The 15,348-nt window shown below is 43.4% G+C and overlaps 1 protein-coding gene across 29 annotated transcripts in view; it reads right to left on the reverse strand.

The window, feature by feature from the left end:
* Positions 1-15,348, reverse strand: part of FHOD3 (formin homology 2 domain containing 3) — a 488,533-nt gene that overhangs the window by 54,162 nt on the left and 419,023 nt on the right. For all 29 annotated transcript variants that reach the window (XM_074022556.1, XM_074022555.1, XM_074022554.1 and 26 more), the window contains one exon: positions 5,764-6,647. In XM_074022556.1, the coding sequence (XP_073878657.1) occupies positions 5,764-6,647 (884 nt within the window). The remainder of the gene's footprint in view (positions 1-5,763; positions 6,648-15,348) is intronic.

Below are 15,348 nucleotides of genomic sequence, written 5' to 3' on the forward strand. Positions count from 1 at the left end.
CATGCGGAGGAGACGCCCAAGTCAGGCTTTCAGATAGAGCAAAGTATTGCCTCCAAGGAAAAGTATTTAAGAATCTGCAAGTAAAGACTCAAACTCAATTCGGAATGGTTATTGGAAAAGAGTGACCATCATACAAGAGCGACCACAACCTGGTTTCAGTCGGCATCCTGGGAAAGAAAAAGATCTAACTTCCCCCTCACAGACATTCCATTTTGGAAAAAGAAGAGTGAGGATTCAGGTAGCAGTTAGGAAAAAAAATGGAAAGAAAAATTTAAATCGTTAATAGTATTCATTAAGCTTAAGGCTTCCTGAAATGTTGCCACATCACATTGTCCCTTTGCAGTTTTAAAGAGTATTTTACTATAACAGAGGATGCAATATTTAAAAAGTGGATGTTTAACATAGAACATGTCATCCCAGAAGGCGCTGCGATTGACAATAGACACTGGGCTGAGGACATGGTTTATTAAAAGAACTGCAGGAGGTTTGGGGAGTGCTGGTGAGTCTGAGAGTGCTTCCATGAAAGGCGACAGACCTTTGCAAATGTTTCTCTGCATCACTGTTGGAGACCCTGGGTTGGGCTCAGAGAGGCAGAAGTTCTAGAAATGGTAAATCATTCCTCCTCGCCCCCTGCCAAAAGAGTGACACCACAGGATATTTTCAAAACTGTCTGTTGAGAAAGTGACAGTTACAAGGATGCAATGACATAGATGTCACAAAGATGTGACAACTATGGAATTTTCCTGAAGTCTTGAAACAAGGGAGACAGGGAGGGGTATAGGAAAGCATTAAGGCAAACCGCCCCCCATCTACACCTCCACCAACACATACACCCTAAAATGAAAAACAAAAACAAAAACTAAGCCCAAGCAAAGGTGGAGGAATCCTTAGAAATAAAATGTCTTGCCAGGTAAGGTTTGCCTTATTGTTAAGGAAAGAGTATTAATTTCTCATATGTGCCCTTTGGGTTGTCTAGAGTAGAGGTCAACAGAAACAGACTTCCTGCATGAATTCAGTTTATTTGTTATCCTAATCCAGAGACCCAGGAGAATAGAAGGGAGTCTCCATGCCCTCCAGGGACTTTTGGCCCTGACATCTTTCTCTGGGGTTATTTTATTCTCCTATAGGATTCACCACATCCTATAGGATCAGCAGGCACACACCAGGACTGTCTGGGCACACAAGGATGTATGAGCGCCCTGCTGAAGTCCCAGAGCTGTGTTCAGAGATTCTAGGTAGAATTCAGATTTCTGAGGGTAATGTTAAATAACCTATTATGTCCTGAACTTGAATATAGCATAGGAAGATTTCCATGTACTCTCAGGAAAATCAAAAGGGTCAGGGAGTGTCAACGTGGAGAGTGGTGGTGGGGAACACAGTGCTCCTTCAGTGCCTCATTTTTCACCAGAAATCAGTGGCTCACAACCTTGGTTGTACTTGAGAATCCCTGAGGAGCTTTTAAAAATATACTTGGGAAACTGAGGTGGGAGGATCGTTTGAGCCCAGGAGTTTGAGACTATAGTGAGCTATGATTGTGCCACTGCACTCCAGTCTAGGTGACAGAGTGACACCTTGTCTCTAAGAAATAAAAATAAGAAAAATAACCCAGGCCAAGGCCCAACCTGACCTAATTTTTCTTTAAAAGTTGCTGTTAGCAGTTCAAATAGATTTAGAAACTTCAAGGTAAATAAACATCTCCAGATACATTCTGGACTCCCTCCCTGTGATAAACCTAATGAATGCAAGAGAGTAAGACAACATCAGGTCCCCAAAGTGGAAACTGAGTCCCACTCCATGTCTGTTTTGGTCTGGCTGTAACTTGGGGCATAGAAGCTGCCCTTTGAGAGCAAGAGGGATTTTGCTGCCCCTGGTTAGGTACAAGGGTTGGAAAGTCACTTTCCTGGGGCCCCCCAGGGTGATGTCAAGCCCAAGAAAGTCCCAGGGCTTTCTGCTCTGACATCTTTTTCCGGGGTCACCTTATCGCCTATGGGGCTCACCACATCTTAGACCAGCAGTCAGAACATAATGAAATTCAGCACAGGATTTCTACCTTTCACCATAAAACACAATATGATTCGTCTTATTAAAACACCATATAATTCCAGCTGATAGAGAACAATTGATCCAATTCCAGAAGCTATTTTGAAAGAAAATTAAAAAGTGCATCTTTTCAGTCTTATCATTTTTTTCATTAGGTGGTCACCCCAGCCTTAGATCTGGCTCAGGAATCTTTGTTTTTGGGTGACTTAGTCACAGCCACGCCCAATAACTCTAGTCTAATGTTAGATTTTTTGATGAAACCTAAAACGAATTCGCTTTGTTTTGTGCTGTCTTGTGAAGTCTATTTCACTCTATTTTTGTTGCATTTTATTTATTGTACTTAATTTAAAAATTTTGGAGCCAGAAATCAGAAGTGGCTGTTTACATTGTGATTTATGAAAACCACAGTCAAGGATTAGAAACAGAAATGAGATTGGTTATATCTGTAGTAGTAACATATGCAAAATGGATTCAACTCCCCAATGTAATGTGGGGTTTTTTGTTGTTGTTTTTGTATTTTTGAGACAGAGTCTTGCTCTGTCACCCAGATTGGAGTGCAGCGGTGTGATCACAGCTCAATGCAGCCTTGACCTTCCCAGGCGATCTTCCCATCTCATCCTCCCAAGTAGCTGGGACTACAGGCATGTACTGCCATGCCTGCTCTGTGTGTGTGTGTGTGTGTGTGTGTGTGTGTGTGTGTATACACGTATATATATGTATATATATATATATAGTAGAGATGGGGTTTCACCATGTTGTCCAGGCTGGTCTCCTGAGCTCAAGCCATCTACCTACCCTGGCCTCCTAAAGTGCTGGAATTACCAGCATGAGCCACCCATCATGGCCAAACATAGTGATGTGTTTAATCCTAACTTGCATTCTTAACTTTTGTAACATTTTGTAAACTAGCTCCTGTTCACATTTCCTATCCCAAAAACAAAGGTAGGGGTTTTGGGGTCTCATTATAGAACATTCTGGAATCAGTTTGGTAAACTTTTCATTTAATATATCACTTTCTTCTTATACTCCTACTTGATAAAAACTATACAAACATTTGTCTATTAGCTAGGCAACACATTGTTCTAGAGGTCACTACCTGCTTCAGGCAATCACGCAACTTTGGGCTGAGACGGCAGAGGCTAGAATATTATCACCGACCAAATTGGCTGCAGTGGGACCAAGAGAAGGGAGGAGGTAGGTGAAGCATTCATTTTGGGCCTACTTGAGGAAACTTATAATTTTGTAAAAATGAATCTAGGAGTGCCTTCATCTCCGTACTTTTATTCCATTTTATTCCTCCCAATACTGAGTCAAGGGGCAGCCCCTGCCCAGCAACCTGACAGGGAACCACAAGAAGCCTAGAGGTGCAGCCAGCCAAGTGGGCAACAAGGGGAGGAAGAGGAGGAGAGGGAGAAGGAGGAGGGAGAGGAGGAGTATTCTGTCCTGTTAGGTCAGTGGGTTGGAGGGTGGTGTCAGTAAGTCAGGTCATGGGTAACTTCTAGCAACCACAGACTGCTGTGTTAATCGCAACTGGTCTTCTCCTAAATATCAGGCTGCCTATAAGAATTGGAAGGGGGAGGCTGGGCACAGTGGCTCACTCCTGTTATCCCAGCACTTGGGGAGGCCAAGGCAGGTGGATCACCTGAGGTTTAAAGTTTGAGACCAGCCTGGCCAACATGGTGAAACCCCATCTCTACTAAAAATACAAAAATTAACTGGGCATAGCAGTGGGCACCTGTAATCCCTGCTACTCAGGAGGCGGAGGCAGGAGAATCTCTTGAACCTGGGAGGTGGAAGTTGCAGTGAGCCAAGATCACACCACTGCACTCCATCCTGGGCAACAGAGCAAGACTCTGCCTCAAACAAACAAAACAAACCAAAACAAAAAAAGAATTGGAATGGGGCATGTGCTCGGCACCTCTTGGTACCAGTCCTAGGAAGTCAGGACACACATACACCAAAAGTGGGTGTCTGGCAACCCTTTCTTAGGTGTTATTTTCTGGAGGGGACAAAAGCTGGGTCTAGGCCGGGCGTGGTGGCTCAAGCCTATAATCCCAGCACTTTGGGAGGCCAAGATGGGCGGATCACTAGGTCAGGAGATCGAGACCATCCTGGCTAACATGGTGAAACCCCGTCTCTACTAAAAAAAATACAAAAAACTAGCCGGACGTGGTGGCGGGCGCCTGTAGTCCCAGCTAATCGGGAGGCTGAGGCAGGAGAATGGCATAAACCCAGGAGGCGGAGCTTGCAGTGAGCTGAGATCCAGCCACTGCACTCCAGCCTGGGCGACAGAGCGAGACTCCGTCTCAAAAAAAAAAAAAAAAAAAAAAAAAAAGCTGGGTCTACTTTCAACTGAAGGACAGGACTGATTGGGCATGATTTTTTACACTGGATCCTAACAGTGTAGATTTGTAAATGAGAAAACTGTAATTCTGATTTGAGGAGATTCCTGAGGCTGGAAATGATTTAGACTCATGTGGTCACTGAGAAACACACACCGGGGTAAATGCCAACCAGTGAAGGGCAGCAAGCAGCTTAAGAATGCCAGCACGCTTTGAAAGGAAACTGACCAACTACAGCTCCCCTGGCTGGCCTGTCAGCATCCCACAGCAGTGACAGGCGCTAACTCTGTCACTGTGCTCCTCATCTGAAGGGCTCACTCGTTCCAAGGATCCTGCATGTAATTTTTGATACAGAATTGGTGTCCAACTGGCAGGGCTGGGAACCTGACTCAGACAGTTTCATACTCACCCAAAAAGATACATGCATGCAGCAACACAGGGAGTTAAAATTAATTCATGATTATAATCTCTTGCATGTTTATTCTAAATTATACTTTACAAAGTGCTTTCTCCTACCCCTAGTACCTGAAAAGAGGAGATAGACTTAAACCTGTTTTAAAACAGGAAAATACCCAGAATGGGTTTTTAAAAGTCAGTTAAGATATGCGAAGGAGACTCTACTAATATAGGGAATCATTAGATATAAAATCTGTGATCCAATATCTTGCAGTTTATCATGTAAATTAACCATGACTTAACCTTTGGTGCCCAGTAACTATGTACAGTGTTTCCCATTGATAAAAGTGGTATAACATCTTTGTTACTATCACAGCGGCAGTGCCTATAGGATTCTCAAACATTTATCCAAAATATTAAATCTAGATGCATGTGTAATATTGACAGGATGCCAAATATACAGCTCCTGGAAAACTAGATAGCTGCAGAATGCTGGCTTGAACAGGGGCCAAGTCAAAGAAATGTCAGTTGGATTATTGCCTTTGAGCTTATTGGGTGGTTACAGATAAAGTTCAAACTACTACTATCAGTCATAATCAATGAAGGTAAGATTAAATAAGCATAGCCCGTGTTTGGTGAGTCAGCAAGTCCACTTTCTCTAGTTAACATCAACATCTGCTATTGGGCTATGCTGACATTCCTTAGTTGACCATTTTTGTCTTTTCCTCAGGGCTATCTGGTTCTTTGAAAGTTCCTTTGCCTAATATAAGTAAGCTGGTGACCATGTTAGCTAATAATGGTCTCTGACTCATGTAGCCTACACCTAGCATGTGGCAGAAGGAACACTATATTAAAGATCAGATTTTTATAGCAATGGACTTTTTACCAAATAGCAAAAGCAACGCAAAATAGTATTTTATACAGAACAAATCTCATCAGCCCTACCCAACTTCCAATCAAGAAGCATGCTGAAGACTAGCAGTACCTTTGAGACAGATAGTTCCTTGGATTTAGACTCAAACAGGTGCTCCAGTCTGGAAGTGTCCACCTTAATGGGTTCCAGTTTTGACCACAGGAATTCTCTGCAGCGTCGGTTGTTTTTACATGGCCAGTCAAAAGGCCGAACTTCATTCCAGAACAAACGGATGGTTTTCTTTTTCTTAGTGAATGTGGGCTGACCCCTGGGTACCTGGGACCACCCTAAGCCCTGAGGAGCGTTGAACACTGGAGGAGGAGGAGCCAATAAATTACCGGGGACAGGAGGGGGAGGGATGCTGTCCAACAGGGGAGGTGGGGGTGGGGGCGGCAAACCCAGAAAGGTGGGTGGGGGTGGGGGAGGTGGCCCAGGGGCCTCCCTGTGACCTAGGTCCACATCTAGGACGTCAATGTCATCCTCCTCCCCCAGGTCAGTGAAATCCATGTCTTGGATTCTGAGTTCTCTTGGATTGGCCATGAGTTGGTCCCAGATGTAATCAGACTCTGTCTTTGGCTGCACCAGCGCTGTTTCTGGGACCTTGTCATTGGGCTCAGCATCAGGGGAGACGGAACCTCTCCCCAGGTCCCCGCTGTTGAATTTCTCAGCAAATGCTTTCACACTGCCCCGATTGTCCAAACAGCCGACGTCCACCCTCCTGACGCTCTCATCCTGGGTCTGAGAGTTGGCCTGCAGGGTAGATATTCTGGTAGCAAGGCTGGCCACCGCCTCTGCCTCCTGCTGGGTCCTCCCGGCCTCCCCATCTCCCTTCTCCTCATCACCCGGAGTCTTCCTGTTATGGGCATACAGCATGTCAAGCATGAACCGTTTGTTGGTGAGGATGTCGCCACACTGTCCATTTACACCTGCATCCTGGACACCTGCGGGCCACAAACCTGAAAGTACACGGGAGAGAAAAATGAGAAAGGGGCAAGGGGGCATCGCTTCCATGAGACAACCGATTAGACAATAAGTGAGCTTGACACATGGGAGTGACTTCAGAGAAGACACTGCACGAACAGTCAAAGCCATGACCAACAAGATGCTCTTGGGCAAGAAGACATGCTGCTTTACAGTCCCAAAGACCCACACAAGGACCCAAGACTCTTCCAGGCATGATGCTGCTGGCTCCTACCTGGGCTCACGGGAGAAATTTTCCTCCTTTTTCCTGCCCACCCAAGGCAACAGGTCAGGACCCACTCAGCCACAGGTAACTAAGGAGCCTCTGCCCTAACTTGAGATAGGGAGGCAAGAAGCCACTCCCTGGCCCCAGCAGGTGTTGGAGAGCCTGGAAGATGACCTCTGCTTCTCTCCCCGACTCCAAGTCTACACTAGTGCAGCTCAAAGTGCCTCAAAAACACACAAGCTGTGCCACTGGTCACTCTTTAGGTTCATTCCTTATCACGGTCCCTAGTCTCCAGGGGACTGAATGCTGCCTGACAATCTCACTCACTCCTCTCCAAGGTGACTTTCCATAGCCCTCTCTTCTCTAACCTCCTGCCCCATCTCATCCTCAGAGATAACCTTGCCTCCAAGTTCACGGACTTAACAGATGAAGCCAGAAGGAATCTTCCAGAGCCTCCCTTCCACCTCTACTCTCCCACCTGCACTGACCCTTAGAACACAGTCTCCCTCCTGTGACTGCCTCATAAACATACCTCTTAGCAGGGGTCGAGAGACCACTTGTGCATAAGTAATCCACTCCAGAAATTATCTGTCCTGCATTTCCCATGGCCCTCCCACTACAGTCTTCCTTCTGGCACATTAACATACATATATATATAATTTCCCCCATCTTAAGAAAGCAAAATCACCCTTGGCCCCACTCATCCCTCTAGCTATCACCTAACTTTAACTTTTCTCCTTTCCTCTAAAGTAAAGCTGCTCATAAGAGTTGCTTTGCCCACTGCCTCCAATTTCTTTTTTTCTTTTCTCTTGGACCCAGTCAGAGGGAGCTATTGCTCCCACTACCCTTCTCAGCTGCTGCTTTCAGGTACCAGTGACTTTTGTGTTGCACTAGACACAGTCAACCACTCTGTCCCCCCTCACAGGGGTCCCAAGATATGACGTATGACACAGGGCTCCCAGGACATCTGGCTACTCCTTCTCAGTCTCCTTTGCTGGTTCCTCCTTGTCATTAACCTTTAAATGTCCTTGGACCTCTTCTCTCCATCTGCACTCTTTCAGTCTCATCTAGTTTCAAGGCATTAAATGCCATCCATAAAACACCACCTTCTCCACCCATGCAGTCCCCAACCTAAAGTGCTTCTCCTGCAATCCTTTGCTGTCTCAGCTACGGCAACTGCATCCATCTTGCTGCCAATTCCAAAAACCTCAGAGTCATTCTTGACTTCTTTTCTTTCATCCTCCACATCCAGTGTTGCTGGGCATCCTGTTGGCTACACCTTCATGTCATATCCAGAATCCAGCTGCTTTTCTCAGCACCTCTGCTACCACAACCAAGGGCCAGGCCAGCGTGGATTCCTGCCTACAGTACTGCACGGGCATCCCTGCTGGACTCTCTGCTTCTAGTCACGTCCCTTGATAGCCAATTCTTACCCCAACAGCCACATGATGTTTATAAAAGTGTCTGATCCTATCTCTCTGCTCGAAGTCTTTTAACAGCACCACCTTTTACTGTGAGAAAAAGCCATGACACAATGTTCACAAGGCCTTCCATGATCCTTCCTTACTTTTCATTCATCACCCACCACCAAGACTCCCCGACCCCCAGACACACACGCCCATAAACCTTGTTAGCTACAGCAACTTCTTCCCATTCCTAGAACTCACCAAGTACGATCTGGCCTCAGGGTGTCAGCCCCTCCTGGGATGAACTACATCACACAATTTTTATCTTTGACCTCTTGTCTTTACTCAAACCATATCTTCTCAGTGAAGTCTTCCCTGACCACTTAGTGAAAATTGTGCAATCCTCTCCCAACACTGTTGATCATCCTTTCCTGCTTTATTTTTCATCACAGCTCTTATGACTATCAAATCTGTCATGTTTTACTTATTTTATTGTCTGCCTCTGCCCTATCACTGGAATGATTATAATTACTCATTAAATTGCCTTTGTCATGGGATGTAAACTCTATGAGAACAGGATTTGGGTTTGTTTTGTTCACTGTTGTTTCTGCAACATCTGGAACAACTGAATGAATGAATGAATGATCAGGAATGTTATTCCTCTGGGTCTGCCTCTTTGGGGCTTGTATTAGTCCGTTCTCATGCTGCTATAAAGGGCTGCCCAAGACCGGGTAATTTATAAAGAAAAGAGGTTTAATTGACTCACAGTTCATCATGGCTGGGGAGGCCTTAGGAAACTTACAATCATGGCAGAAGGGGAAGAAAACATGCCCTTCTTCACATGGTGGCAGGAGAGAGAAAAGTGAGTGCCCAAAGAAGGGGGAAGCCCCTAATAAAACCATCAGATCTTGTGAGAATTCACTACCATAAGAACAGAATGGGGGAAACTGCCCCCATGATTCAATTATCTTCACCACATCCCTCCCATGACACATGGGGAATATGGGAACTATAATTCAAGACGAGTTTTGGGTGAGGACACAGCCAAACCGTATCAGGGCTGGCAGGGCCAGGTGGTGAGTGCTTCAGGAGGTGAGTTCCATCAGCTTTCCAGGGCCTCAGTGGATTCTGGTGTTGAGATGTGGCAGGGGACCCAGGCCTGGGAGGTCAGCACTGGGAGCTTCATTCAGCCAAAGGAGCATCCCCACTCAAACACGCTGAGGGTGGGCCCTGGCTTGAGGAGGCATTGACCAGGGGAGCACAAGGTCCCCCAGGATTTCCAGTGTAGCTTTATTCTCTGTCCTCAGTGCAACAATGGCTTAACCTGACCAGGGGACCTTAGGCCATCTCAACACCAGAACAAGGAGCTCTTGAACCCTCTTTTAGGTTTTACAAACAAAATATACTTAGAAAACAATCACCATCAAAAGGAGATGAGATGCCATTTGAGGAGAAGAGCGAAAAATCTGGTTAGCTGGAGTTCCAACAAGTGGTCAGACACTCCTGTGAACAGAGAGACCACTTTGATGCCAGGAGGCTGCAGCAGATAAAGCAGCTAAGCCCTTCTCAAGAGACGGCCTCGCTCTTTCTCCATTTATTGGGAAATGTGAGCATTTTCTTATTTTGGCAACAAGGAAAAGAATTCTTTTTTCTTTGAGATGGAGTCTCACTCTTGCCCAGACTGGAGTGCAGTGGTGTGATCTTGGCTCACTGCAGCCTCCACCTCCAGAGTTCAAGCAATTCTCATGTCTCAGCCTCCCAAGTAGTTGTGACTACAGGTGTGCACCACCACATCCAGCTAATTTTTGTATTTTTAGTAGAGATGGGAGTTTCACCATGTTGGCAAGACTGATCTCAAACTCCTGACTTCAAGTGATCCACCCACCTCGGCCTCCCAGAGTGCTAGGATTACATGTGTAAGCCACTGCACCCAGGCAAACAGGTAATATATTTTAAATGCCAGTTTCCTCGCTTATTCTCTTCATTCATGACTCCTTTTATCATTCGTAGTGTCCCTCTTTGTCCTTAGTAATTTCCTTTGCTCTGAGGTCTACTTTATCTGATGTAGTCATTCCTGCTTTTCTCTGATTTAATGTTTGCATAATATATCTTTTCTCAACTTTTTTTCTTTTTTCTTCCTTTTATACCTAGTCCTACAAATTTTTTCCCCAACTTTTAACTTACAATCTACCTGTGTCATTATGTTTGAAAAGAGTTTTCTATACATAACATAAAATTGGGTCTTTTTTTTTATCCACTCTGCCATCTATCTTTTAATTTAAAGGAATTATTGATATGTTAGAGTTTAAGTCTGCCATTTTATTTGTCATATTTGTTCCATTTGTTTTAGTTCCTGTTTCTCCTTTCTTGGTCTCCTATGGGTTACTTGAATACTTTTACTTTAACAAATTTTTCAATTGATACATAACAGATATACATATTTTCAGGGTACACGTGACAATTTAATAAGTTCATATAATTTGTAAAGATCAAATCAATGTAATTGGGATATCCATCACCTTAAATAGTCTTTTTTTTTTTAACAACATTTAAAGTATTCTCTTGTAGCTATTTTGAAATATACACAACACATTATTGTAAACCATAATTTTCCTACTGATCCTACAGAACACTAGGTCTTATTTTCTCTATTGGATTGTATACTTGTACCCATTAGTCAACCTTTCTTCATCCTCTTTGAATATTCTTTAGAATTTCATTTTGATTTATTTATAGTGTTTTCAAGTACATTGTTTCATCTGGTTTCTGTAGTGGTTGCTCTAGGTATTACATTATACACACTAACCACAGTAAACTAGTATTGCTGTTTAACCACTTTGAAGTGTGGAAAACTTACTTCCATTTAGATATCTTTAGCTTCCCCACTCTGAAAGTATAGCTGTCCTAAGTATTCCTCTACCTACACAGAGCACTACATCAAATGATGTTATAATTTTTGCTTCAACCATCAAGTATGATTTAAGAACTCATAAGTAGAAAGTATTTATTTTTCCGTGTTTTCACCCATTCCTTTCCTTCCTGAAGTTCCAAGACTTCTGTCACCATTTTCTTTCTGTTTGGAGAACCTCTGGTAGTAATTCTTTGAGGGTAGGTCTGTTAGGGACCCACTCTTTTAGTTTTTCTTTATCTGAGAATCTTATTTCCCCTTCATTCTTAAAGGATACATATGCAGGATATAGAATTTATAGTTGACAGTTCTTTTCTTTTAGCACTAGCAAAATATTGTGCCCCTTCCTGCTGGCGTCCATGGTTTCAGATGAGCAATGTGCTGTCATTTGGACTGGTGTTCCCCTATGGGTAAAACGTTTCTTTCTAGCCTCTTAGAAAACTTTCTTTGCTTGTTTTTGGTCTTCAGTTTTCGTAAGTTTGACTATCATTTGTCTTGGTGTAAATGTCTTTAAATTTGTCTTGTTTGGGGTTTGCTCAGCTTCCTGACAAATTTGAGAAGTTTTGGGCCATTATTTCTTCAAATAATTTTTCAGCATTACACTCTTTCTCCTCTACAGCTTCCAATGAATTGGTGTTAGATCGAGTCTTATTGTCTCACAGGTCCCTGAGGCTCTGTTCATGTTTTTCAGTCTGTTTTTTTCTGCCATTCAGAGTTCATAATTTCCATTGATTTGTTTTTGAGTTGACTAATCATTTCTTTTGTTGTCTCTAATCTACTATTAAGACTATCCAGTAAGTATTTTATTTTGGTTACTGTGTTTTTCAGGTCCTACAATTGCCCTTTGGTTCTTTTTAATACCTTTTATTTCTTTGCTGAGATATTTTATTTTTTATGTATTCCCTAAGTGTTTGTAACTGCTCACTGAAGCAGTATCATGATGGCTGCTTCAAAATCTCCGTGGCATAATGCCAATGTCTGGCTCATCTCAGTGTTGGCATTTGTTTATTGCATTTTCCCATTCAAGATGTGATTGCCTTAGCTCTTGAAATGATGAATGATTTTTCCATTATGTCTTGGACATTTTGTGCATTATTAGACTTTGGATCCTATCTAATCTATTAGTAGGTAGTCAGCCTTTTTAGGCATAGCATACAGATGCTGGTGGAGGGAGATGTTCAGCTCCCTGCTGGATCCTGCTGTCACCACCCCAGCAAGAGTGCTGACTCACACAGGCTCATTGCAGATGAGGAGGGTAGAAGGTCAGTGCCCCCTCCCTTGGCCCCACTGGCACCTTCCCAGGGAAATTAAATCACTGACTCACATTGCCTTATCGCCTCCAAATGAAGCCGGAGGTTCAGCTCCCTATCAGTCTCCATTGACTCGGGGTCAGGTTTTTCATTAGCGCCTGTCTAGGGTACAAGTATTAATAAGTAAAAAGCCTGTGTTCTGTTCTGTTAGGCAATCCTTTTCCCAGTCTTTGGCTAGGGAAATAAGCTTTACTTGGAACTTCACTGTCATGTAATTTAAGTCCAGAGCTTCGTAGGCTGTCTGCATTCTTCTTTCCACATTTCACAGTCCTCCTCTGATGGATTGTTCTGGTTTTCTCAGAGTGTTGCTATGTTGGTTGTAAGAGGGGAGAACCCAGGAGCAATGAAGCTTCCCCATCTTAGCCAGACTCCTCTTCATTTATTCATCGATTGTTTTGTGAGACCCTGCTAGGAAGTGAGGACTCACAATGAATAGACAGACATCCCCATCCTCACAAAGCTGACATTCAAGTGGAGACAAAGGATAATTATACAAGTAATTATAAAAAAGCATAATTCATGCTATGATAAAGCTTCTCACATGCATGCCCTAGAGTAGAACACATGAAACAAAGAAAAATTGAACCACATAACTGGAATGAGACTTTTTTAAGTCCTACAAATTCATTTTTGACGTAGTCATTAGAAATACGTTTGGGAATCATTTTAATTATCTCTAAGCTTGCTCTGTGATTTGACAGCACTCTGAAAAGCAAGAGCTATAATGACATAGCTGCCCTGACTCCACAGTGGCTGATGATGCCTGTGAACAGTGAGATTTTTTAGGATCCAATAAGCTACAGTAAATAAACATGACCAAATCTCTTAACAGCACTGGAGCAAAGCAGAAAAATCATTGCAAAGCCCTAATTCCTGCTTCTTTTTTTTTTTTTTTTTGAGACGGAGTCTCGCTCTGCCGCCCAGGCTGGAGTGCAGTGGCCAGATCTCAGCTCACTGCAAGCTCCGCCTCCCGGGTTCACGCCATTCTCCTGCCTCAGCCTCCGGAGTAGCTGGGACTACAGGCGCCCGCCACCGCGCCCGGCTAGTTTTTTGTATTTTTTAGTAGAGACGGGGTTTCACCGTGTTAGCCAGGATGGTCTCGATCTCCTGACCTCGTGATCCGCCCATCTCGGCCTCCCACAGTGCTGGGATTACAGGCTTGAGCCACCGCGCCCGGCCAATTCCTGCTTCTAAACACTTGGACACTGCCCACTTTTGGTAGAAAGTCAATGGTTCTTCACTGGGAGCACTTTCCATTTTTGGAAAATTGTCCTTATTTGGAAGAATACTGGACAATCTGACCCAAGAAAGCTCTGTCGCCTGGTATATTTTTACTAACCCAATTTCTGGATATATTTTAGGCCTGCTAAACCCAGTTATGATGAATAATTCTTAAAGCTATTCCTAATAAATAAAACATGATTTAAGACCAATCTGACCAGTGAGACTCAACCTACATCCAGTATTGCCACAATAATTACAGAAATATGATTAAGAAGTAGAGTTTGGGGGACTAACTGCAATCTGACTTTGAAAGAAACTAAGTAAATATCAGTATATATAATACCTTTTGACACATACATATTCAACCAAATGAAGACACTGGATTTTCGATGCAATAATTCCTAATATGTAAACTAATAAAGTCTTTTATCTTCTCTTTTTTACTGCATCATAGTGACCAGCAATATAAAGTATAAAATCTAGTAGCATATTCTAACTGGGAAAAATCCAAATAGTAACTATTTTAGACTATGCCATTGATTGACAGGTCTGTTGGAAGACATTCTGGTTTCATTCATTCATTCATCCATGCTTCTGAGACAATGTATTTTTAATCTGGGAATTAATAAGCCATTCATGGGTCATGGTACTGGCTGGCAGGCCTTGGTAGAGGCGTCATATTGTCCTTTGGGCCTAAGACATTGACTTGAGTGGGTACCACTCATATGCAGCTTAACGAAGGCTGGTCCATTAGACCTGACTCCACTGGTTAGAAGTGTTTGTTGAAAAGGAGGCATTCTACCACCGTGATAGCACGTAAGTTGTGGGTAGGAAAAGTAACCCTGTGGTGTCACAGATCATATGAATTATTTATAATTCCTATAACCCTCTCTGGCACCCTCCTCAAGTCCTTGGTGAGGTTCTTTCAGGCTAAACCAAACCTATAATCTAATATTCCATTTGGTCCCTAATTCTAAAGTTACCATTCACAGGAGAACTGAATGAGTATTAAGTGTAACACCAAAAAGATATACTTCCATAAGGAAACGCTTGTTCTTTATACAAAGAAAAGAATGGTTATGAGTATAATGTAGAAAACAAATTATCTATATTCCAGTACATCAAATTGACCTCAGTACACTGCATACCACAATTTTTTGGAAACACTCATTCAATCCATTTAAACAAATCTTTTCCAGTCTGAAATGTCCAGTCAAAATGATTAACACTCTTCAGTAAACACATTTTTAAAGGAATAGATGACAATGTGACAGTTTCTAAACTTCTATTAAAAATGGAAAAGGCCTTACTATTATCAACCTTACTATTATTCACAATGGAACAGTCAGGGGGATGTGAGAGGTTTCTCTTCTGGGGCTTATTCCTCAGGAAAGGCCCTCCTTATCGGGGCCCTTTTCCTCAGGTGTGGAGGTAATGAATGTGATGGTGTGGCAGAGGGTTTGGGGGCCATCTTTCTACAGGGCAGAAAGCTGCTGGCTGGCTGCCAGCATGGCCACACTCCTCGTCCCCAGACACTGGGTGACACAGCCGCATGAGTAGGTTGACCCAGGTCACCTCAGAGACCAGCCTGTGGACAGGCTCTTAGCGAACCAGCCCCTGCAC

Source organism: Macaca fascicularis, chromosome 18 (assembly GCF_037993035.2).
Source record: "Macaca fascicularis isolate 582-1 chromosome 18, T2T-MFA8v1.1".
NCBI classification, from domain to species: Eukaryota; Metazoa; Chordata; class Mammalia; order Primates; family Cercopithecidae; genus Macaca; species Macaca fascicularis.